Genomic DNA, 24,063 nt, shown 5'->3' with positions numbered 1-24,063 from the left:
AAAGCAGAAAAAATCACATCGTTATATTACAAAAAAACTACATGAGTGAGGGTGGTACTGCCAGAGGCCCCCCCCTCTCTACCACCAATACCATCCCCGCCATCTTAATTAGTTTAAAACAGAGCTTTTAAAAATAAGCATGATTTTTATCAAAATTCTACATAAACGGATCAAACAATCAAACCAAACTTACATTTTTCAATGCAAGCCTGGCAATACTTTATAGATTATCATAGTTAAGTGAATCAATAATAAGATCATTGTAGGTATCTACACAATAATAACATCATTGTAGGTATCTATACAATAATAGCATCATTGTAGGTATCTATACAATAATAGCATCATTGTAGGTATCTATACAATAATAGCATCATTGTAGGTTATCTATACAATAATAACATCATTGTAGGTATCTATACAATAATAGCATCATTGTAGGTATCTATACAATAATAGCATCATTGTAGGTATCCATACAATAATAATATGCATTTCTAACGACTTGTCAGATATTTCCATTAATGTTTTTTATTTTGAAAATATTCATGTTTTTAGATTTCAATTCAAATATTTGAAACGATATTTGAATTCTACATTACTAAGTGAAGAGTGGGGTTGAATGAATGAGATTCATGAAAACAAAGCTGTTTAGAAATTCTCCCAACAACAAAGGTTGGTTAATTACCACTATAGAAAATAATAATTTGGCAATTACAAAAAATTATTTATTTTAGATTTTTATTAAATAATATCTCGTTGCATCATAATTTTTAAATATTATTTTAGAAGAAATATTAAAATTAATCTAAATGGATTTCGCAATGTTTTTAAGATAGTTTGCTTGTATCCAGTTTAAATTTCGCAATGTTTTTAAGTTAGTTTGCTTGTATCCAGTTTTAAATTTCGCAATGTTTTTAAGTTAGTTTGCTTGTATCCAGTTTAAAATTTCGCCGTGTTTTTAAGTTAGTTTGCTTGTATCCAGTTTAAACCGATCAGGCCTATTTTTTGTAGTAAGACGCCTAGGAAAATCATTATGGCCGATCAAAATTTGGAGAAAAAACTGCTAAAACAAAATGTAGATTTTTAAAAATGTATGAAATCCAAGTATAAAAACAGGAAAATGTGCTAAATTCTTTTAAGTAGAAAAAAGATAGGCTTGCAGATATATTAGCAAAAAAAGATCACAATGAATTAGGGGTGCTGGTTAAAAGTCTACGATCCATAACTTTGGAACGCATTTTTATCCTTTCAAAACAAGATTTTTCGTATTTCCCATATTATACTTTTATGTTGCGGACTATGTATTTATTTCAAATGTTAAAGTACATAAAGTCTTTCACACTATTTTTGAATTTTGTTGGTTAACTTGAGAAAAATAATTTCAAATAAAATTATTTATAGAATGCTTGCGTTAGTTTTCAGTCTCATAGTTCTAGCAGATATATCTCATTCCACTTCAACGTTAGGTATTATTGTGCGCCACTGTAAATTACAAATCATTTTCCAATGTAGAAGCACATCACAATTTTTACCTCTTAAAAAAGTCCACCAGAGATTGAATTTTATGAATTAAAGAAGTTGCAAAACTACCTATTGCCGGTTCAAAACCTGAATAACCGATTCACTCTACAATTAATTACCTAAATCTTTAATCTTGAATCGGTGATTCAAGATTTAAACCGGTGGTACGATATACAAAGACTTCTTGCAACTTATCAAATCTTATTATATAAAATATAATATTAAACGACTTATAATTTTATAGACTTTTTCTGTAAAGATATTCAAAAGATTTCAAATGACTCACTAACGAGACAAACGAATGATGTTTTTTGTCTTCATTGTTTTAAATGGAGTTAATAAAAGTTTTAAAAGTTCAAACAGCTGTAAAATCATTAATTCCGATTTACATCAATACCCTTCAAACGTTTTAAGAAAAATGACGTTAGTATTCGTTCTCAAAAAGTTTAAAATTGTAAATATTTTCTTCTTTCTTTCTGGAGCATAATTCTGCAACGCCTAATTTAAAAATAATCAACTTTCCAGGAAGAAAACAAAGATATCCATTTCCTTTTAAATCAGACAAAGGTTTTAACGCGGTGACGTTGTGAATCGAAGATGCCACTCAATAACTGGAGGGTCAATTAAAATTACGTCTCCTGATAATCCATTTAAGATGTTGCATCTATATATATATACTTTGCTTGTCTGAGTATGTTTGGGGGTTTGTTTGTCCGTTTGTATCCAATAAACGTCAAAACGATTAAACCGATCGGGCCCAAATTTTGTGTGGGACCTCAGCTTCCATGACCCCAAGGAAGATTTTGGATGATCAAGATTGAAAAAGTTGTGTCCAAAAGTTATTGATCTTTGTGAAGTTTTGAAAAAGCGCGCACAAATATTATTAAACCCACGAACTTTTTTGTGATTGTTTTTATTGTGCAAAAGATATGGTATTATATTTTTTTCGCCCGTTTAAGATATTTTAAAACGTTTTATCGATATTTAAGGCAAAGAAAAACAGTTCCTATTCCTCACAAGAATTAATTAAATTAAATAAAGCTAAAAACAATGTTAATTCATTATTTTTTTTCAGGAGGATTACTATTATGTTGAGTCCATTGAGGAACTAGGTTTCAGGTAAATATCCAGGAGAGTGTACAGACTCTTGTACTGCAGACTATGCAGACTCATGTACAGCAGACCCTATAGAATCTTGCACAGCAACCATACAGACTCTTGTACAGCAGACTCTATAAACTCTTGTACAGCAACCATACAAATCTTGTACTGCAGACTCTACAGACTCTTGTACAGCAGACTATACAGACTCTTGTACAGCAGACTCTACAGACTCTTGTACAGCAGACTATGCAGACTTTTGTATATAGCAGACTATACAAACTCTTGTACAGCAGACTCTACAGACTTTTGTATATAGCAGACTATACAAACTCTTGTACAGCAGACTATAACTCTTGTACAGCAGACTCTACAGACTCTTGTACAGCAGACTATGCAGACTTTTGTATATAGCAGACTATACAGACTCTTGTACAGCAGACTATACAGACTCTTGTACAGCAGACTATACAGACTCTTGTACAGCAGACTATGCAGACTTTTGTATATAGCAGACTATACAAACTCTTGTACAGCAGACTATAAAACTCTTGTACAGGAGACATACAGGCTCTTGTACTGCAGACTATAAGACTCTTGTGCAGTAGACTATACAGACTCTTGTACAACAGACTATATAGAGTTCTTGTATGCAGACTCTCCAGACTCTTTTACAGCAGACTATACAGACCCTTCTACAGCAGACTATAAACTGACTCCTGTTCAGCAGACACAGCAGACTATACAGACTCTTGTACAGCAGACTATGCAGACTTTTGTATACAGCAGACTATAAACTGACTCCTGTTCAGCAGACACAGCAAACTATACAGACTCTTGTACAGCAGACTATGCAGACTTTTGTATACAGCAGACTATACAAACTCTTGTACAGCAGACATACAGACTCTTCTACTGCAGACCTTAAAGTGACTCCTGTACAGCAGACACAGCAAGCTATACAGACTCTTGTACAGCAGACTATACAGACTTTTGTACAGAAGACTTTACAGACTCTTGTACAGCAGACTCTACAGACTCTTGTACAGAAGACTTTACAGACTCTTGTACAGCAGACTATACAGACTCTTGTACAGCAAACTCTACAGACTCTTGTACAGAAGACTATACAGACTCTTGTACAGTAGACTATGTAGAGTACTTGTACAGCAGACTATACAGACTCTTGTAAAGCCTATACAGACTCTTGTCCCTTACTACATGACTGTATATAAAATGGTTGAAAACAAAATGGCCAAATAAAAAATGGCTGACTAAGATTCTTATAGACCAGGAACACAAAGATAGAGATGAATTTGGATTTATTTGTTTTATGGTTCATTTCCTGAAGAATTGGTTTTGCAGAGCAGTAGATTTATTCTATCCTCCCCCTCTCATCTCCCCCCTCCCCCCACCGGTCCTCTCAACTCCTCCCCCCCCCTCCCCAACCCGTCTAGAAATCCACATTGCACGTTAATAGTATCCTATAGAGAGGGATAACTGAGATTAAGCATGTCTTCCTTAAATCAAACAAGCCTAAATGGGATAGCGAGATCAAACGATCGATCGGGTTTAAGAGTATCTAACACAAAACTTATTTAGAGCTCTGGTTTACAGTTACTGGAGTTATTAATATACGATGATTGTGTATGTTTATAAAGGAAGAGTTGGTTTAAATCCCAGTGATGCAAAACTGATATATTTACTTGGATAATTAGTTCTATTTATTTACATCAAGGGCCTGGTTCACATCCTCACTCAGAACTTTTCTGTATATATTTTACAAATAGGCTTTTAGGGGGCTCTGTACCCTCTTTTTTATTCACAGTTTAAGTGTTTAAAATTTAATTTGAAAATCAAAATTTTTAATTGCTGTAAAAATTTTGCGGATTTTCTGTTCTAATTATTGGTGCATTTTCATAAACAATAGAAGTTGACATTTTTTCCAGGCGCCAAATTTTTTCAATTTCTATCAGCCATAAACATTATCTGGAATTCATAGATTGCCAACTAACAAATTGGGCCTGATCGGTTCAGCTGTTTTGGAGTTTATAGATTACATAATCTGTACGTTCATTTAATTACTGTTGAGATCAATGTCTACTAAGCATATTTCAATGCAGCATATTATCAAATCAGAACACCACTCCTGCTCTAGACTAAAGGAAACAGTCAAGTTCATAGAAAAGCGCTGCAAACTCGTCTCCGTCAGTCTTCATTTTGTGTTAATTTCTTTATTCTAAAAGACAAAATTCTTATCTACATTTTGCATTTTTTTTATAATTTTAAGCAAAAAGTAAGAAGAAAAACTTTTAGTGTATATAGGTGTGGCCTAAAAATATTTTGGCTTGACATTGTTGGGTTCCACCGTACTGCATTGCATTTCAAGATAGAATAACGACGATATCGTCCATATTATTAATCAGATAAAGAATTAAATGCTGGGTATCGTTGTGAATTAGCTATGCCCCGCATTATATCATTTGAAATACAACGTCAGTCTCTTTTAAAGGTTTAATATTTTAGGAATGTGAGAGATGCGAGGTTTCTGCCCAACAATGATGGTTTAAACCTAAAGAAATCTGATGCAAAAAGGAACACAGAGAATATCCAGAGAAAATTCAAACTTTTATCTGAAAAATTCAATTTGTTTTCTTGTTTGAAGTTTAAGGCTGGTACAGTTTAGATGCATACAGAGGGTCCCAAAATCTTTACAATTCAATCTATTTAAAACCATTTTGTTTAACATGCCCATCTATTTATACATACTTTGCTTCTCTGTATATAATATCCGCGAAATTTTTTGTTTGTTTTTGTTTTACAATTTTATACAAAAAGAACATGTTCACAATTTAAATAGAAGATGGGCGCCACCGCCTTAAAAGCCTAGTTAAAGTTAAAGTTAAAGTTAAATATTTTAAAATTATTAAACCCAATTTTTTAATAATCATAAGTGTTTCAATGGTTTTTTGAACAACCAGTACTTTTCATTTCGAATATAAAATTATTGAAATTTAAAGAAAAAAATGTTTTACAATAGCAAAAAATACATTTTATTGCATATTGTTACTGCTATGTGTATTTTTCTGAAATATTGACTGAAATATTAAATTTTGAGAGTGGTAACCTAATACTAAGAGGTGTACATTTATCTAAACCAATTCAACCTGAGCTGACATTATTCGACTTAGTTTGTGTAGTTCATCTACTTCTTGATATTCATTAAATTTGGTCATCAATTGACGCTTTAATCTGGCGACTTCTAAATTTTTCATTAACAATAAATAATTTTTTGTAACGATTTATAGTTAAATATGTTTAATGAATTGTAAAAAACTGCTCAGAGAAAGATTTTCATGAAAATATTTTTTAAAATCCAAACAATTTATTTTCTTGTGTTTAACAGAAAACCACGTCCTCATAGAGCACTAGGAGGTCAACGACCATATCGTGGGAACAGTCGTAGCTCTGATGGTGTAAAGGACGGTGGAGGTCGATATGATAGTCTGAGTGCTCCAGGACCTCCCTACGATGATCAAGTGGTTATTCAACATTTTCTGGAAAAAGAAAAAGGCAAAAATTATCATAATTAGACGTTCATCAGAAAAAACAAACAATGAAAAAATAATTGCAAAAACAAACTTTTATTTGACGTCTAATTTGAATGATAATTTTACCAGAAAAAGAGTTTGAGGACGAGTTTATCACATCAACATATTCGGCTGAAAATTCAGTTAAATCCGGGAAACAATCTTGGAAAAATCCGTTAAAGTCAACTCAACAAATCCGCGAGTTTGGAACTGATAAATCAGTGAAGCTTGAATTATCTGAAGGAGGAAGTGATGAACCCGTGCCAACACAGGGCCTTACACACAACACAGATCCATATAGGTTTAATTTGTTTATAGTATTCATGGCAATTAAACTAATTATTCAAAATAACATGCTTAAGTTTTCTACGTTATAACATGTCTATTCGTTACACATGAATAATAATTAAAGGGACTATAAAGGAAAAATGAAAGGGGGTATAGGATGAAACCTGAGAATCTCAGGCGATACATATAAATACAACGATACAGACAGAAATCATGTGACCAGTATACTGCACTGCCATTGGCTGAAGTTCTGGTGACGTAATACGGACTTTACGGACTATATGTAATTATATTCTATTAAAATGCAAAATAAAATAAAAATATAATAGGAGCAAACCTGAGATTCTCAGGCTCCTGTGGGATATCGTCGTTTTCAGATTGGTTGCGTATTTTTTGAATATGTGTTAAGGTTAATATTACTCTTTGTATGGAAAGGCGACATTCCTTACTATGTAACTACCTGTATAAGTATTATAGTGCTTAACCCACCCCAATTCAAGTTTAGTCCTCCCTCAGTAGGAAAGGAAAGAGTGAAGGGTTTTTCTCCTTTTTAAAGATTCCTGCACTAGATTTGGTAAATAATACTGATTCAATTATTTTAACCTTATTCATTAATATCAACAATTGTAATTATAAACTAATTAATTACTGTTTATATTTTCAGTGTGTAATCCTAGAGTAATGTGAAGAGAATAAATGAATAAACACTTTTTTATCATTTCTTCCCCTTGCAAGACTATTAGCAAGGGTAAATAAACTGACTATGGATCTGAACCCATCCTATGTTCAGTACAATATGATTTGTTTAACACTACAACTTTTGTACAAAATTGCATATATATATGAATTTATATCAATTTCTCGAGACAGGAACATCAGATAGATGTCTTATATGTATCGTTTAACTCCTGAGATTCTCAGGTTTCAGCCTATACCCAATTTCATTTTTCTTTTACAGTCCCTTTAAGGAATGACAGTGAACGCTTTACATAATTGATCATAATTATATCCTGTATATTTCATGTATTCAGATTTCCTTGTTTATTAATCATAACGTGGTAACCAGAATACAATGGAATTATTGTCGTCTTTACAACTTCTGTTCTATTCATCTTTAACAATGTTCCCGGAACATATTAAAAGTGATATCAGTTATAAGAGTTAAAGTTTCAATGAAATTTCACAATGAAAGAAAGGTTGAAGACGACAGTAATACTGCTGTTTTCTGGTTTACCCTGTAATTCAATTTATAGGTTTAACAGGCCCCCAAATCAAGAAAATTCAGCCCCACCGAAACCATGGCAACCAATTCCAGGTGCATAGGACTAAGTTTTATAGTTTTCGAAAAAAACAACATATATTAAAAATGTTGTTATTTATTTTATTCCATTTTGAGAAAATTCTTATCCCGTTTATTTTCCTGTAAGTTGAAAATCTTCTGGGATATTATTTCTCATAATTGACCTGGAACATCAGGAAAATACACGGGACATTAATTTTCCCAAAATGGAATTTAGTTATATAAGCCTTGTGTATAATTTGGGAAATTATTTTTTTGCCGGAATTTTACTTAATTTAGTTTGTTTTCGGTTGAAATATAATGTCCCGTATTATAAGACAACTTCACGAGGCAGTTGCATAAATAGATATAAACATCTCAAATTATTAAAATTTTCTCCGATCGTTAAAACTTTTTTCCCAGTCAAAGATTGCTTTTAAAAATTTTGATTCACATAAAATTTCAAAACTTTTGTGTAAGACTTTGATAATCTGTAAATGTTCCTTTAGATATTAAATAATGAAATGTTGTTCTTACATAGTAAGGTCTAAAGTTGTTTTATAAGTTGAGTTCAGGTTCATACAAAAACTTTTAAAATTAAAATTAATAATATATGGTTTAAACAAGCCCATGCCAATTAATGCTCTTTTAATAATTCATACCCTTTTTAGTAAAATTAGTTTAAATTTATTGGTCTATCAAAAATAAACTTTTTTTTTGCTTAGACCTAAAAACTGGCAAAAACTTGAAAAAGGAAGAAATAGGAGAAACAGGAGTAAAACAGGTATATTATCTAAACATTTAAAAATATATAGTGTTAATCTCTGTTCGTTTTTTTGCATTCAATGATCCGTAACCCCAGAACTTAATAGAACCAGGACAATGTTCTTTGTTTGGTTTAAAATTCTAAATTGAGTGGGCTACTTTTTTGAAGAAAGTTCCTAAACTCTAGCTAGAATTATATATAATCCTGAAACGTCTAGGATAGGGTTGGTGGATTTTATGTCATTTCTCCAGGATCTTTGTTTTGTTCTTAACAAAGGGACAACACACAAATCTGCCCCTTTAGTAAAAGTAAATTCAACCTATATGAAGCATAAAGTCTGACCGCGTCAACCTTGTTGCACCGGCTAGTCCTGTCCATAGAGCTAGGTACAGTATAAACTGAGACCGGAAAGGTTGACCCGGCTCGGAAATTCAATTGTACTACCACTGCCTGTGCCCATGGCTTCTTTTCTTAATATGTGTTAAATTTCCAGAATTAGGACAATTTTAAGGTTTTTCCTTTATTTCCAAAATTAAAGCGTTCGAAAAATACCCAATAAACCATCCACGGTTTATGAAACATTCAACAAGTAATTTGGGCTAGCTCTAAGATAAACATATTTTTAATAAAAAATGTGAAGTTAAAAACTAAAATATATATATACATCTACATATATGATCTTTTCATCAATATATATCTATCTACAGAGATAAACAGACGAATAATAGAGATGTATAGAGTACACAGAATACAAATTAGTAGATTAGTGCTAAACCAGAAAATATATCTTTTAGGAAAAAGAAAAATATTTTTATTATAATAATTTTACATTTTTCTTTTACTCTAGGAAGAAGAAACTAATTTTATGCATCATCCTAATGATATCATTCACCAATATACAGGTATATTTTAGTCAAACACACAAAATACAATATTTTTTCTTCAAAATATATTTAAGACACACAATACGTTCTGAAAATCGTACAAAATATGTGTCTTAAAAATTTTCTCTTTACAAAATGAAAGTGATATGAAAAATATTGCAAACATGAAAAAGTGTACTTTTTAGATACAATAAAATGGGTTTGAGATAGACAAAGAAGGTTTCATGTACTATTTTTTAGATGACGGGAAAGAGAATAAGAAAGGCAAGAGTGATGGAGCTCCGCAAAATGAGTTTAGAGAACCTAAATCCCAGTTTAAACGAGATGAGAAACAACAAGAACAGGTTTGTTTTCATTCTTGAATGAAAAAGATTAATTTTTTTCCGGTACTTTCCCAGAAAATGGCGCCCGTCCTCTTCTCCTAACCTGGAACACATTAATCTGCCTAGAGGAAGGATGATACATTAGGTGTACCGTCCCATTTTGCCATCTACAGCCTATAAGAATACTGTACAACTTGCTCTAGTTGCCTTTAAGTTGTTCCGGAACTTCTAATAAACTGGAGGGCGGGGGGGGGGGGGGGGGGGGGGTGCAGGCTCCTGTTCTTAGGATTGTGTAATTTTTTTTTTCTTCCAGGAAATTAAACATCAAGTTGGTATATTTGTTTCCACAACTCCAGCTACCACATCAACAACTACAGAAACAACAACAACAAGAATCACAACAACTACTTTTCCCGCTTCTACTAAACCTACCAAACCTCCAACACAATATCCAATGTTCAGGTAAAATTCACAATAGTACCTTTTTAAAATTCCATTTGAGTAACAATGATGAAGAATAGCTTTTTCAGAAGAAGGTTTAAAAGGACCTGCTGTAAATCGAATATGTGATTCTTTAAATGAAGAGTCAGTGAATATTACATTTTACTCTACAGTCCCATTGATAAAATCATTTCACATGTCAATTTTATACATAAGAAAATCTTCAGAAGTCAGAACTTTGTGTTGTAAATGTTGGGATCAAGCATTGATCTCCATCTTATCCAGACCTACAGATTAATTTGATTCCTCTTCAATATCCCCTGATGGTCATGTTCTGCGATGTTATTTACTTTCCCAAAGGATTTTTAACAAGCGGCAACTTTCCAAGTGGCAACTTCCCAAGTGGCAACTTTCCAAATGTACAATTTCCCAAGCGGCAACTTCACAAGTCTCATAGCAGCAGCGCTCGGCCCTCAGCCTGTTCTAGCTGCAGCGCTCGACCCCCTACCCCATCCTAGCAACAGCACTTGGCCCCCATTGCAGGCTGTGGCGCCTCAGAGGGTCTATTTGTGAAGTTGCCACTTGGGAAATTGCACATTTGGAAAGTTGCTACTTGGGAAATTGTCACTTGGAAAGGAGTCCTTGGAAAAATGCCTTTGGGAAAACACCACAATATTTACATCACAAAAGTTCCAATCTCAAATTAGAGATAGAATTTCACCATTTGAATTAATCTAGAAACAAAACCAATTTTTTTAAATCAAAAAAATAAAATTATCACATTAAATAAGCTTGTAATAATTCTCAAATCATTTTAGTTCCCCAATAAGTATACCACTGGGAAACTTCCTACCCCAACAAAAAGCAAAGAACAAAAAATCCAGGTAGGAAACATAATTTTCTTCATAATGTTTAATATGGAGATAATATGTTAATTTTTGTTCATGGAAACAAGTCTTAAAAAACTGAACTTGGAATTTATATAAACTTGGCCTTTAGGGTCCTTTGCTTCTTTCTTCTATTTCAATTTTTTAATTGTTGCTCTATCTGTGAGCATCTTCTCTTTGTATAAAACCAAAACAAAAAAGTTCACAGATTAATTTTTCATGGATTTTCAAAATTTTACAAGAACCTAAAGTTTCTGGAGACAACTTTTTGAAATTCTGAGAATCCACACAAAATTTGGGCCTAATCAGTTCACCCGTTTTGACGTTTATTGGATACAAACAAATTGACAGACAGACAAGCAAAGTATATATAGATTTTGTCAAATGTATAAAGAGAAAATTTTGAATATTTGAGATATCTACCGGTACCCATTCATTAAGTTGCGGGAACATCTTGCCTTCAAATGATATTTCAAAAGTTTACTAACTTTATAGAACTCAACCTTTCTATAGAATTGAGAACTTATTGAATTTACTATTTACAGGTCAAAGCTGAAAATTGTGGACAAGGAATTAGAGGAGGATGTTGGAGAAAAATTTGAGAATAAAAAACGAGATCTTGGAAGTGGAGGAGATCATTCTTCTAATCATCATGCTAAACCTAAAACATCTCCACAACTTCATCCAATCCAACCTGGCCCTGGCGGTCCTCCAACATTGATTTATGGTAAACCTTATCAGATTCAAGGCCAATTCCAAAAGATGACAATTTCTCCTCATTCAGTAAAACATTCTCATGAGTCAAACAAGGTTACAACAACTGCCAAACCCACCATCTTCACCGGACTACTCACTCCTATTACTGTTGGACCTTATCAGAATAATGGGAATTCTGAAATATTCCATATAAGTTCCTTTCCAATTCATGATAAGCCACCTACAGAAGAAACTTCAAGAAATGAACCTCCAATCACATTAAGCCCTGCATTCTTTGATCCAGATGTTTTAGTTTCTCCACTACCTATACAACATGAGATACCCCCAAATCTACTTCCTATTCATGATGGAAGTACTGACCCTAGCTATAAGTATAATAAACATGAGTTTCCGATTTCTTCCCACAAAGATGTCCCTAGACCAGTGTTGGGCAAGGATATTACAAATGGAATATTCTTTGAACCTCCAGGAGGGAATAACTTTCATTTAAATTCTCAAAATATTCCTGATCATAGCTCATCTGCAACAGTGCCACCAAACTTGATTTCAAACTCTCACTTTCCTCCAACTGATTTACATCAACCAATTCTCCCTCCTATCATTGTTGGTTCAGCTAAAGGGCAGGTAGACAAGAAACACAATCATTATGACCCACCCCCTCCACTTACCTACTATGTGCCCCCAAATCACAAGCAACAAGGTTATGTAACCCCAGTTTATATACCTGATCCTAAATCACCAATTCCACCTTCAGATCGTGATTTGTTTTCCATTGCAGAGAAGTTAAGGGCAAAGCCAACTACCAAAGCCCCATCAAAAAAAGAAACAGAAAAAATCAAAGAAGTTAAACCCAAAGAACCTTCTCCAGTTAAACCTAAAGAACCTTCTCCAGTTAAACCTAAAGGACCTTCTCATCCTGTTGTTAAGCAGCTGCCCCCATTACCCCGATCCTATGCCAGGAATGTACACCATTTTCATTATCACTATGTTACAACTCCAATCCCTGTAAGGTTAGAAACACCAGTACCATTAGATATTTCAACAAATAAAAATCCCCATATCCCCCCTCCAGAAGAATATATACCACCACCCATTCTTTTGGAACCTATTGTGACTCATCCTGATGCAAATAATAAACCTGATCTGCTCCAAAATCCTGTTCCCATCCAAACTCAAGTCCATGGCCCAGAGCAGTTCTTCTTGTCTACTCTTCCTCCAAAATATAAGCCTGATACTCCGAAAAATCCATTTATTACTCTACCTCCAACTCCGGGTCCAGAGCAATTCTTTCTTTCTACACTACCTCCAAAATACAGACCTGATCCTCCTTTACCAGCACCACCCCTTTCTACCCCTCCTCCATACTATGAACCTCAGCTAAATGTTACTCCTGATTTTACTCACAGGTACATACCTAACCTGCATGTCCATGAGGTTTCCACACTACCACCACGGTACAGTCCAAATCCAAGTCCACAGTATCACATAACAACTCCAGTTCCAACACATTATCCTGTTCTTAATGTTTTAGCGCCTTTACCTCTGGAAAGACCAAAACATTCTCTAGACCATTTGCAGCCTCAAGAGGTTTCTAGTCATCAAACAAGCTTTGGACCTGAACAGTATTATTTATCCACTCTACCTCCAAGATATATTCCTAATCCAAAAGTTATTAATTTTCCCTCACCACCTAGTCACAACATCCATCACAATGCTCTAGAAAATCAGTTGCCTCTAATTTCAGAACATTTTCCAGACAAAGCTCCTTTACATCATTCAATTCAAGATCTAGATCTACATCTTCCTAACCCTCCAAACCCTCCTGTAGTTTTGCCAGAGGCTCCTCCAATTATTCATCATCCAGAAGCTCCAGTTTCAATTTCATCCTTACCACAGGATCCTCTACTTCTGCAATTTAATGACTATTCAAATTCTGTGCATCACCAAGATACAAATTATCCCCCAAACCCTGATCCTTATTATTATGATTATCAGACTCCTGCAAGATTCAATCCTTACAACCACTATAATCCATATTGGAGGGAAGATTTCAATGAAAATGGGGATTATGGAGAAATATCTGACTATTATGAATCATATGAACCAGAAAAGCTGAATCATTTCACCCCACCTACCCTGGATACGATACCTACATCCAGCCCAGTGAAGAGACAGAATGATCCAGGCGCCAACTACCAAACTACTGGGTTTGACCAATTCAACTATTCTCCTAAAAGTCCAGTGGCACATGCATATACACCAGATTATAATTCAAACATTTTCACAGATCCTTTAAACTTTCCTAATGATCCATCAACAATTGGCTCTGCTCAATTTTCTCCACAAGAATCACTGAGTTATCTGCTACCTGAGTTTCGAACAGAGGTTTTAGAATCCAGAAGTCTTGGAGCTGCACAAGTAACAACTATGCCTGAGGATAAGGTTGAAAAGCCTATTCCTCCTACCATATTAAATCTTACAGTTCGCCATGCTGGTGAACCTCTACGACATAGCTTTGAAACAGCTATGTTACATCATTCAACTACAACACCTTCACCCTCACACTTACTTGCTTCAACTGCAATGAATCCTCATGCATCAATCACTTACACAACAACCCCTCCTGCTCTTCATTTTGAATCTGATCATAAATCCGAAGGAATCTTCTCCTCTAGTCCAAAACCAATCAGGAAGAAGTTTCCAGCTACGAGCACTCCAGCTCGTGAAGTATATTCAGCTACGACTTCTGCCACTGCTCAGAGAAGAATCAACTACTCTTCCTCCCAACCACAGCCTCAGGTAGTATATTGTTGAGGTCTAGTGTCATTACACTTGCTTAAATTTCTTTAAAGCCATATTAGAATTTGAGACAGAATTATTAATAGAAAATTATTATTGTAAATAATAAATATTGTTATCAGTGGCACCAATGCACTTAACTGTGAGATGGGCATGGAAAATATAATTCTAATAATATAATCACCAAAAATTTAAGGCCCAAATAAATAACTGCCAAAAATATAACAATGTTTTGAGCAAAAATATAACTAGCCAAACATATAACCATTTTTTTAACCAAAAATAAAACCATTTTTTAATCAAAATATAACCATTTTATAGCCAATAATATAGCTATTGCCTACTTAAAATATAACCTTTTTTGAAACAAAAGCATAACCGTTTTAATCAAAAATATAAGCCTAAATGCGATTCCTATGAATTTTATTTAATAAAAGCCATAAAATGCTCTTCAAGTATCCATCTCCACGAGCAGGATGTAAACAACGCAAGCAACAAGTATACATGTCTGTGAATCTATATTACTTTGGACAAAGGCTAAATTTTTTTATTGAAGGTCTAAAAGATAACCTTGTTCAGGTTGAGAAAAGTTCTGAACAATTTTTTGTCAAGAAGGAAAAGGTGAAAGAAGTAAAATCTGAATACAACCCTAAAAAAAGGCAGAAACTAAAGAAAACAGATTCTTCTCTTCCACAGGTATTCACTTAGGTTGTTAAAGTGATGCTGCTTTTATTTATTCAGCGAGAACCAGAAAGCTTTGGAATAAAAAGACAACATTTAAGTAATAATGAAGTAGATTAGTTTTACAGTAACTTATTAAATCACTTACTAAGTGAAATGGATCTGTTTACACTGCACAATTATGTGTGCTGCAGTTCCTGAGAGGAATGTAAACAAACGCTGTACAAGTTGTACTGCGCACTCTCAGAGCCCAAAATTTAAAACAGTATCGTTGAACGAAACTCCCGAGCTTCCTTTTTGGGGTCTTAATATTTGTGTAGATTTTGATTTAAGAGATTCGGAAAAAATGGAGAATATGAAGAAACTAAATAACATATTATTTTATAACAAAAATATTGATATACACAAAACTGTCTAACCCCATACGTGAAACCCGGGTTTTAAAGCTGGTTTTCATAACGATACCCTGTCTTAAGTTTTGGGCTCTGAGAGGAATGTAAACAAACGCTGTACAAGTTGTACTGCGCACTCTCAGAGCCCAAAATTTAAAACAGTATCGTTGAACGAAACTCCCAAGTTTCCTTTTTGGGATTTTAACATTTTTTAGATTTTGATTTAGAGATTCGACAAAAATTGAGAATATGAAGAAATTAAATAAAAAAATAATTCATAACAAAAATATTGATATCCACAAAACTGCCTAACCCCATTCCTGAAACCCGGGTTTCAAAACTGGTTTTCATAACGATACCATGGTTTAAGTTTTGGGCTCAGAGCTCACTGCATGCTCAGGTTGAGTTTGTCCATATTCCTCCAGAAACTGCAGTACACTTTATTGATAAACAATGGACTACCTGGTATAATACTTGGGGGTACCCAATACCCATGGATTAGCTACACAGAATGGATTGTTGACGCAAACCGTCTCTACCCCCCCCCCCCCGGGATTTACTAATTAGATGCACTGTACAATGTACATAGTTGTATATTTTGAGATAATCAATTAATCAAGATGAATATTTTGGGGTTATCATACATACTATCAGCACTAACAACTCTCCACAGTGCACATAGATTCAGCCTACTTATAAAAAGTCTCATCAATTTTTAATACAGGGTCAACTCAACTCTGAAGTGTCGTAACGCCTTGGGCTTTGATTTTACCGCTCTTACTACTCAATTATGCCTTTTTCTAGCCCTATAGCGTTTAAAAAATGTATACAGAATGAAAATTTACAGGGCAATTTTAACACAAGATCTCATCTCATGATATGACTCATGTTAGTACACACTTAATACTGTACACTGTTCAGTGTACAGTGTACAGTATTTGTAAAGATTATGATGGGCAAGCTTCTTTAAACGATAAAATCAATAAATAAAGTTCCATACACAGCAGTTCTAACTTCTATACTACTGCATCAGGACCTCCAGGTTGCAGGGACTTAATATAATTAGATACGGGGTGTTCCTGGATATCTGTTAATTAGATACAGGGTGTTCCTGGATATCTGTTAATTAGATACAGTGTGTTCCTGGATACATGAAAAAAGATATAGGGTGTTCCTGGATATCTGATAATAAGATACAGGGTGTTCCTGGATATCTGATAATAGGATACAGGGTGTTTCTGGATATCTGATTATTAGATACAGGGTGTTCCTGGATATCTGATAATTAGATACAGGGTGTTCCTGGATATCTGATAATAGGATACAGGGTGTTTCTGGATATCTGATTACTAGATACAGGGTGTTCCTGGATATCTGATAATTAGATACAGGGTGTTTCTGGATATCTGATTACTAGATACAGGGTGTTCCTGGATATCTGTTAATTAGATACAGGGTGTTCCTGGATATCTGTTGATTAGATACAGAGTGTTCCTGAATATCTGTTGATTAGATTCAGGGTGCTCCTGGATATCTGTTAATTAGATACAGGGTGCTTCTGGATATCTGATAATTAGATACAGGGTGTTTGTGATTATATCTACTCCAGAATGCAATATGTATTGTACATTGCACGCTGTACAGGGTGTTCCTGATTATATTATTTCTAGTAGTACAATGTTTTTTGTACACTGTTCAGTGTACAGGGTGTTCCTGTAGACGGTGAACTAAAGTTTCTATTTAAAAGTCCAGTGAGTCTTAACTTTAGAACCTTAGTTCATGACCAATAAATGCAGACTTGTCGTATTTGCTTTCTTGACATTTTTGTTGGGCTTTGTATTTAACATTTAAAGTATGTTAGGTTGTAAAGACTATTTTCTGACGGATTTTAATGAAAGATCAAAATATGACTGAAAATATTCCAATACAGACAGGATACACTTCGTTGTAGATACAATATATTCAGGGCATTCCTTTTTATCAACAAAAAAAGAAGTTTACAATCATTTCACTACTTTCTGGTAACCACTGTATATTTCTTATTTCTATTATGAAATGGCACTAGGGGGTTTCAATGGAACTGAACAATTGACTTACAGTCGAAACCTTCGATATTTTAAACTTTTGATAATTGATCCAACAAAATTCATAGCTCAAAGTCTACGACTTCGACATCAGGTCGCAGAGACATCAGCTTTAAAAAATTAGAGTTTTTTGCAATTGTTTCTCATACTAGATTTCGAAATATATTTAGATGTAAAGAAAACAATGAAAGCACAAAAAAGGCAGACCACATTTAAGAAATGCCAGGGCATAGGAGAATTATTTGAATACTGCTTCAAGAATCCTGTATGTAAAAGTAGGGCCGGGGGCCTCAAATTATTTCAAAGATCAATGACGTCCTTGAAGTCATCTTTATATTTATACTCGAATAATATAAAAATAGGGTGCACAATCTAGTATCGTACATAATTTTCTTATTCTAAAATCTTCTCTCTTTAGGTTGGGGACAGAGAGGAGAGATCAAACCCATCAGAGCTCTCACATCAATATAATATTAGAAATAACATACACACACTCAAACGTAAAGGCATAAAAAGATATAAACAAACTAAAAGAAAAGTGAAAATCTTACCCACGGAGTTCAAGGAAAGAAATCTAGTCGATAAATCAAAGGAAAGAAATCTAGTCGATAAATCAAAGGAAAGAAATCTAGTCGATGAATCAAAGGAAAGAAATCTAGTCGATGAATCAAAGGAAAGAAATCTAGTCGATGAATCACAGGAAAGAAATCTAGTCGAAAGGAAAGCTGAATCAAGTATATCTAATGAAAAGAATGATCAACTGAAAGATAAAAAGCACACTAACGGACATGGTCCTTATTTGTTTAAAAATATTTCTTAGATTTACAATAACCGAAGCATATAGTTACAGGGTAAATAAATTTCGAGTAACATTGATAGAAATGTACAGACCGTTCATGTACTTTTATTATTGAATTTTTGATCACTTGCTTAACTTTTGGTTCAAGATTAAGTAATAATTGTGCAAGCTTTGGAATCCATATAAGAAATAAATTCAGTCTTGTATATTTGCAGTTGAACTCAAGTTCAAAGGGATTATATAGCAATATACGGTCTAATTTTTATTTTGTGACAATGGTATTTGATTGTTTTTTTATTACATATTAGATATCTATTAAGTTTTATTTTAAGTTTTTAATGATTGTTTAAGTAAAATACTAATATGGGGGGGGGGCATTAAAGGGACTATAGACGTGGATTTCAAATGCCCATCCATTTGCACAGGAATGTCAAATTTACAATGGTCCCCTTATAACTTTATGTATAATATACATGTTTCCATTACCTTTATAAAAAATTTGTTTTTAAAATTTTAACGAGAACCTTTCTTGTATAAATGTTGAATAAATTATTGTTAAAAGGAAAGCTAGTTAAAATTAATCTCAGTTTTGATATAATTATTTCGGATTTCCCAAAGTCACATATAGAACCCAATTTCATTAATTCATTAAAGTTTTTTTTTCTGTTTGGAATGTCTTTTCTCCGATTAGAAGTCACGCATTTACGCCAAACTAAACATCAAAATACATGTTGTCTGCATCGTAAGTAAACTAAACATCAAAGTACATGTTGTCTGCATCGTAAACTAAACATCAAAATACATGTTGTCTGCATCGTAAACTAAACATCAAAATACATGTTGTCTGCATCGTAAACTAAACATCAAGATACATGTTGTAGATACATGTTGTCTGCATCGTAAACTAAACATCAAGATACATGTTGTCTGCATCGTAAACTAAACATCAAAATACATGTTGTCTGCATCGTAAAAGTTTCAATCTCTGATTTTAATTTTAATCTCAAAGTCGAGGAACCAGAAGAAGATCAATGCTTGATCCCAAGATTCCCAACTTTAGATCGTTTTTAAACAAATCCCAACCCTACTCTTTAGCACTAGAATTATATCATTTCCTTCTTAATATATTTCGCCAAAAACTTTAGCATCATCAGGAGTTCGTCCTAAAATATTACAGATATACGCAAAAGAAAGAAAAAAATTTCATTTAAAAAAATCTTTTTTTAGACAATGAATATATAAAATAAATAATACAAACAAAACAACTGGACTAAACAAAGAAAAGAACAAAAATAAAAACCTTTTTATGCAACCTTTACAATAAGGAATTTTTCAAAATGAATATTGTTAAAACACAAAAAACTTAACAGAAAATTTAGAAAACCGTACTTTACTCTTTTGAAGAGTATTCCCAACGTCAAAATTTCTGAGTTCTGAGCTACCTATGTACTGTGGATATCGAGATCAATGCTTGATTTTTTTTCGCCAGCGTTATAAATAATCAAACCAGAGCTGGGAACTTTTGTTTTGGATATCCTTGATCCCTGTCACTTAATCTCGATATCTGCTGTGGACGATTTTGATTTTCTGCTTAATTCTCTTTTTTTTACATATTCCTGCGGGTTCCAACCGATGAGTTCTCTCATACAGGGTGTCCCACGAAACATGACAGTATACAGGACGACTTGAATGTCGTCTTGATTTTTGATATAATTTGCTGCGTTTATTTGTTAACCTAATTTTAGAAGTAAATTTCTAGAGATAATAATCACAAAATTTCCCTTGTCCTGCCATTTCCAAAATGTGGTCTGCCTTTTTTGTGCTTTCAATATTGCCCGAGATATGAAGAATCTCGTTCAGATTTCGACAATTTTGCTTTTATTTAACAAAATTGAAATCTGAACCAAACTCTTTATATTTCAGGTAATATTGAAAGCACAAAAAACGCAGACCACTTTTTGAAAATGCCAGGGCTAGGAGAATTATGTGATAATTGTTTCAAGAATCATACATGTTAAAGTAGATAAAAGACTAAATGTCACAAATAAATTCAAATACCAAAGACGACTTTCAAGTCGTCTTCCTATTGTCATGTTTCGTGGGACACCCTGTAGGTTGCATACCCCGGCTTCTGATTGGTTAGATTATTTACACATTCCTGGATATCAAGTAAAGATTAAATTAATCTGCAGATAAACAAAAGAGGAGATCAAGCATTGATCTTGATATCCACAATACAAGAGTTACAGCTCAGGTCTAGGTTTTCATAGCATTGTGGGGGGGGGGGATAATGATTAGTTCGGGTAAGAGTTACATAATTTTAACAGATTAGGACAGAGCTCTTGTAATGTGGATATCGAAATCAATGCTTAATCTTCAGATTAAATTGATCTTGAATCATTTATAGCTTGGGAACCCAGCGCTACTAAGGTTACTAAAAGGTACTCCCCCCGCTTACCCGCACAATTATCGAGTTTACCGGGAAACTAATTTTTCGCATTTAAAGTTGACCTACTCAAACAACATTCCCGTGGGTCTCCTGAGTTCCCCAATAAAAATTTGAGGGAAATCGGTCGTTGGGTTTATGAGTTATGATCGGACAAACAAACAGAGATTACAACTTTATATATATACATATAGATTCCGCATTGTAATCGTACCCTCTGGAGGAATAACTAGAAAGAAGAAACTAAGTAATTTTTCCCCGCTCACAATTTGATTTGTTCGGCACAATTATAAAAGGTGTCCAAAGAGTCCATAGTAAAATATTTTTAAAAAGTCTTTAATTCTTTTATAGTTGATGTCTCAAAATTGTTGTTCAAATGAAAATTAATTGGATAGTTTTAATTAAAGCTTCAGTAAAAATTCAGTATCATCTGACAAGGAACATCATGAGGTTTAAGTTTCTAAATTGGTTAGAAAAAACATGTGGCATGTGACTGAGATAATTATTTCTTAAAGCACACCCTTCACGCTACAGTTAAAAATTCAAATGATTGATGCATATTTATTTATATTAAGTATAATTTAGCTACAAAATTCTTTGGTGAACAATGAGAACACTCTAAATAATTCCCGAGGCAGCAGCAGACCACAATATACGTCAAGCTAATAAAATCCCAAAACATTTGTAAATGCCCAATCAGAAAACCGTGAATTATACAGACAAGGCAAGAATTGAAAAATCTACATTTGTTGCTAAAGGATCAAAATTTGGAAAGTGAAAAGGTNAAAGAAAGACAAGGAAAGGAGACGGGATGAAAAGGAAAGGAGAGAGAATGAAAAAGAAGGATGAGAATGAAAAGGAAAGGGAGGATGAGAAGGAAAAGAGAGGGAGGATGAGAAGAAAATGAGAGGGAGAATGAAAAGGAAAGGAGAAAGAATGAAAAGGAGAGAGAATGAAAGTGAAAGATTAAGATGGAAAGTATGCATAGAAAAATCTGAATAGCACAACTACTTTACTGCATTGTGTGAAAGTAAAACACAAAAAGTCCGTTAATATCAATTCGAATATTTTTTTAAATTTTATGTTTTTTTTTAAATAGTTTGAACAAAGAACAGGCACTAGGGGGTTTAGTGTTAGGAGGTATACACGCAGTAGAACAACTTGCAAGATTAAAATCTGAAATCTAACATCTACTATTCTGTTAACATGGAATCCTGTGATAAAGTTCTATTTTTTTTCTAAGCTTATTTCAAATTCCATGCAAGCTTAGAAAAGTGGAAGAACTTTAAAGTCCGAATAATTTATCAAGTTCTTTGAATACAGAAGAGATGAAACTGAAAGAAAAGATTTTGACCGAGGTTTCTTGCACTGAAAAGTTTTTACTTATCAGATTCAACCTCGAGTATTGAAGAAACATGGTTCAACAGAATTACATCTGTATATTAATGTTTAAGACATTTTATCTTCCAATGTTATGATTTTAGACGAATAAATTGTTCTACAAAATACTGTAGCTAGCTAGCATCTTCTTAGCTAATCAAACTGATATAGCAACAGGTTAAATATTTAGCTAAGTTAGAAGATTCAGACAGTTTAATATCATCTTAAATTCAAGTCGAGCTATTGATGAGCTAGCTAGCGGATGGCAGGCTAGCTATTCACTAGCTGTCAAGAAAGCAGTATGACTCTAAACTAGCTTCAAAGAATGCGAGCTAGCTAGTTAAAGTTTCAATATATCAAGTTTAGAGAGATTGGTTTAATCAATATCACACGAAGATTGAAGAATCTAATAGTTTACTACAGACCAGTACACGTGTACAACGCTCTACCTGTGTACAGTACAAGGTTAAATGGATCAGTCAATATTCAGGTTAATGTACTGTACTGCAGGCATGGTCTTGTCTGCACTGTGCAATATCAACTTAATTAAAATGTTTGAAAACGAAACATGGTTAAAACATCTTGATGCAACCAGCATTCTAAATAGAAATTTACGAAAGTTTGTATAGCGTACACAGTGTTCCGGTGTACAAGCTGGTTATTAAAGCGGCAACACCCCATAAATTTGCATAGTAGGCCACAGTGGGGAACATTTATACATATAGCTATACACTAAACATGTACACTGTACAATGCGTATCTGACAATGTACAGAAAAGCAGAGAAGAAGTTCTGTTGTACATAAATGTAAATAAAAATGTTTGCACAGTGCAGGTTATCATTCCGAAAAGAGAATAAAAGTACGAGAATACATATCACAATGCGCCGTCCTAACAGGCCAGAAATACAACGTACTGTACAACGAGAACCGGTTCAATCTTAGTACTGTTTAGTTTAACCTGACGGTTTTTTGGGATCATGTACACTCAGCTGTGAAATTTTTGTGACAGGTCTATGCAGTACAAGATTAACCGATTCTTCTGTACAATTATTAAGGGGTAAATGGTGGTGGTGTGGGGGGGGGGAGGTGAATGTAAGGTGTAAACACTGTGTAAGTTTGTAAGGATGGATTGATATGAACTAGGGTATAAGATATATAAAGCACCGTACACCACCACAATTATATAAATATTATTATTGCTCTCCGAACTCCAGGGTAAAAAGGGGGGAAGAAAAATAATCTAAAAACGGTGGTTAGTTAATTTCCGTTAAAATTACTGAAAACCCCTATTTTTACTACACATGCATGAATACCAAGTGTATATCTACAAAACGAAACATGAAACCGATTATAAAATGTTATAAAAAAGATTAACAGTAACATTATTATATATGATAACTATATGGATGTAGAACTGAATCTGAATTAAATAACAGAATTAAATATATAAAACCAAGATGGAAGAGTATGAATATAAATAATAAAGCCAGAAGTTGGAACTAATGAATGAAAAAGATTAAAGTCTAAAACTTGAAATTTAAGCCGAACAATGGGAATTTCAACAGATTAGATTAAATCAAATATTACAGACCCGTTCCCCTCTACAGATAAACAAGTACTATGGGACACACACAACCATACAATCAATTAATCAATTTTAATTGATTTTGCAATTTACAAG

The 24,063-nt window shown here is 33.6% G+C and overlaps 1 protein-coding gene and 1 long non-coding RNA gene across 4 annotated transcripts; one reads left to right on the top strand and one right to left on the bottom strand.

The window, feature by feature from the left end:
• Positions 1-2,121: 2,121 nt before the first annotated feature.
• LOC111708814 (adhesive plaque matrix protein) lies at positions 2,122-19,080 on the top strand. Its single transcript, XM_023482309.1, has 14 exons — positions 2,122-2,142; positions 2,600-2,643; positions 5,152-5,220; positions 6,032-6,198; positions 6,306-6,516; positions 7,757-7,818; positions 8,508-8,566; positions 9,396-9,450; positions 9,673-9,776; positions 10,069-10,217; positions 11,015-11,080; positions 11,629-14,599; positions 15,179-15,295; positions 18,175-19,080. The coding sequence occupies exons 1-14, from the start codon at positions 2,122-2,124 to the stop codon at positions 18,574-18,576; spliced, it is 4,497 nt and encodes a 1,498-aa protein (XP_023338077.1). The 3' UTR covers positions 18,577-19,080.
• A 2,986-nt stretch (positions 19,081-22,066) lies between these two features.
• On the bottom strand, positions 22,067-24,058 carry LOC111708812 (uncharacterized). 3 transcript variants are annotated; one of them, XR_002766735.1, is made up of 2 exons: positions 23,696-24,058; positions 22,067-22,908 (listed from the first exon to the last, which is right to left on the bottom strand). It is a non-coding gene; the product is annotated as an uncharacterized LOC111708812 (long non-coding RNA). The 3 variants fall into 3 exon arrangements; XR_002766736.1 differs by having other exon boundaries at positions 23,728-24,058; XR_002766737.1 differs by having other exon boundaries at positions 23,758-24,058.
• Between the last annotated feature and the right edge of the window lie 5 nt (positions 24,059-24,063).

Source organism: Eurytemora carolleeae, unplaced genomic scaffold (genome assembly GCF_000591075.1).
Source record: "Eurytemora carolleeae unplaced genomic scaffold, Eaff_2.0 scaffold806, whole genome shotgun sequence".
Lineage (NCBI taxonomy): Eukaryota > Metazoa > Arthropoda > Copepoda > Calanoida > Temoridae > Eurytemora > Eurytemora carolleeae.
This window is presented reverse-complemented; position numbering and strand designations above follow the sequence as displayed.

Excerpts from the sequence above, each read along its gene's own strand:
- LOC111708814 (XM_023482309.1), top strand. The coding sequence starts at position 2,122 with ATGCCACTCAATAACTGGAGG. Across the intron at positions 9,777-10,068 it reads ATGAGAAACAACAAGAACAG|GAAATTAAACATCAAGTTGG; the intron begins GTTTGTTTTCAT and ends TTTTTCTTCCAG. Across the intron at positions 10,218-11,014 it reads ACACAATATCCAATGTTCAG|TTCCCCAATAAGTATACCAC; the intron begins GTAAAATTCACA and ends AAATCATTTTAG.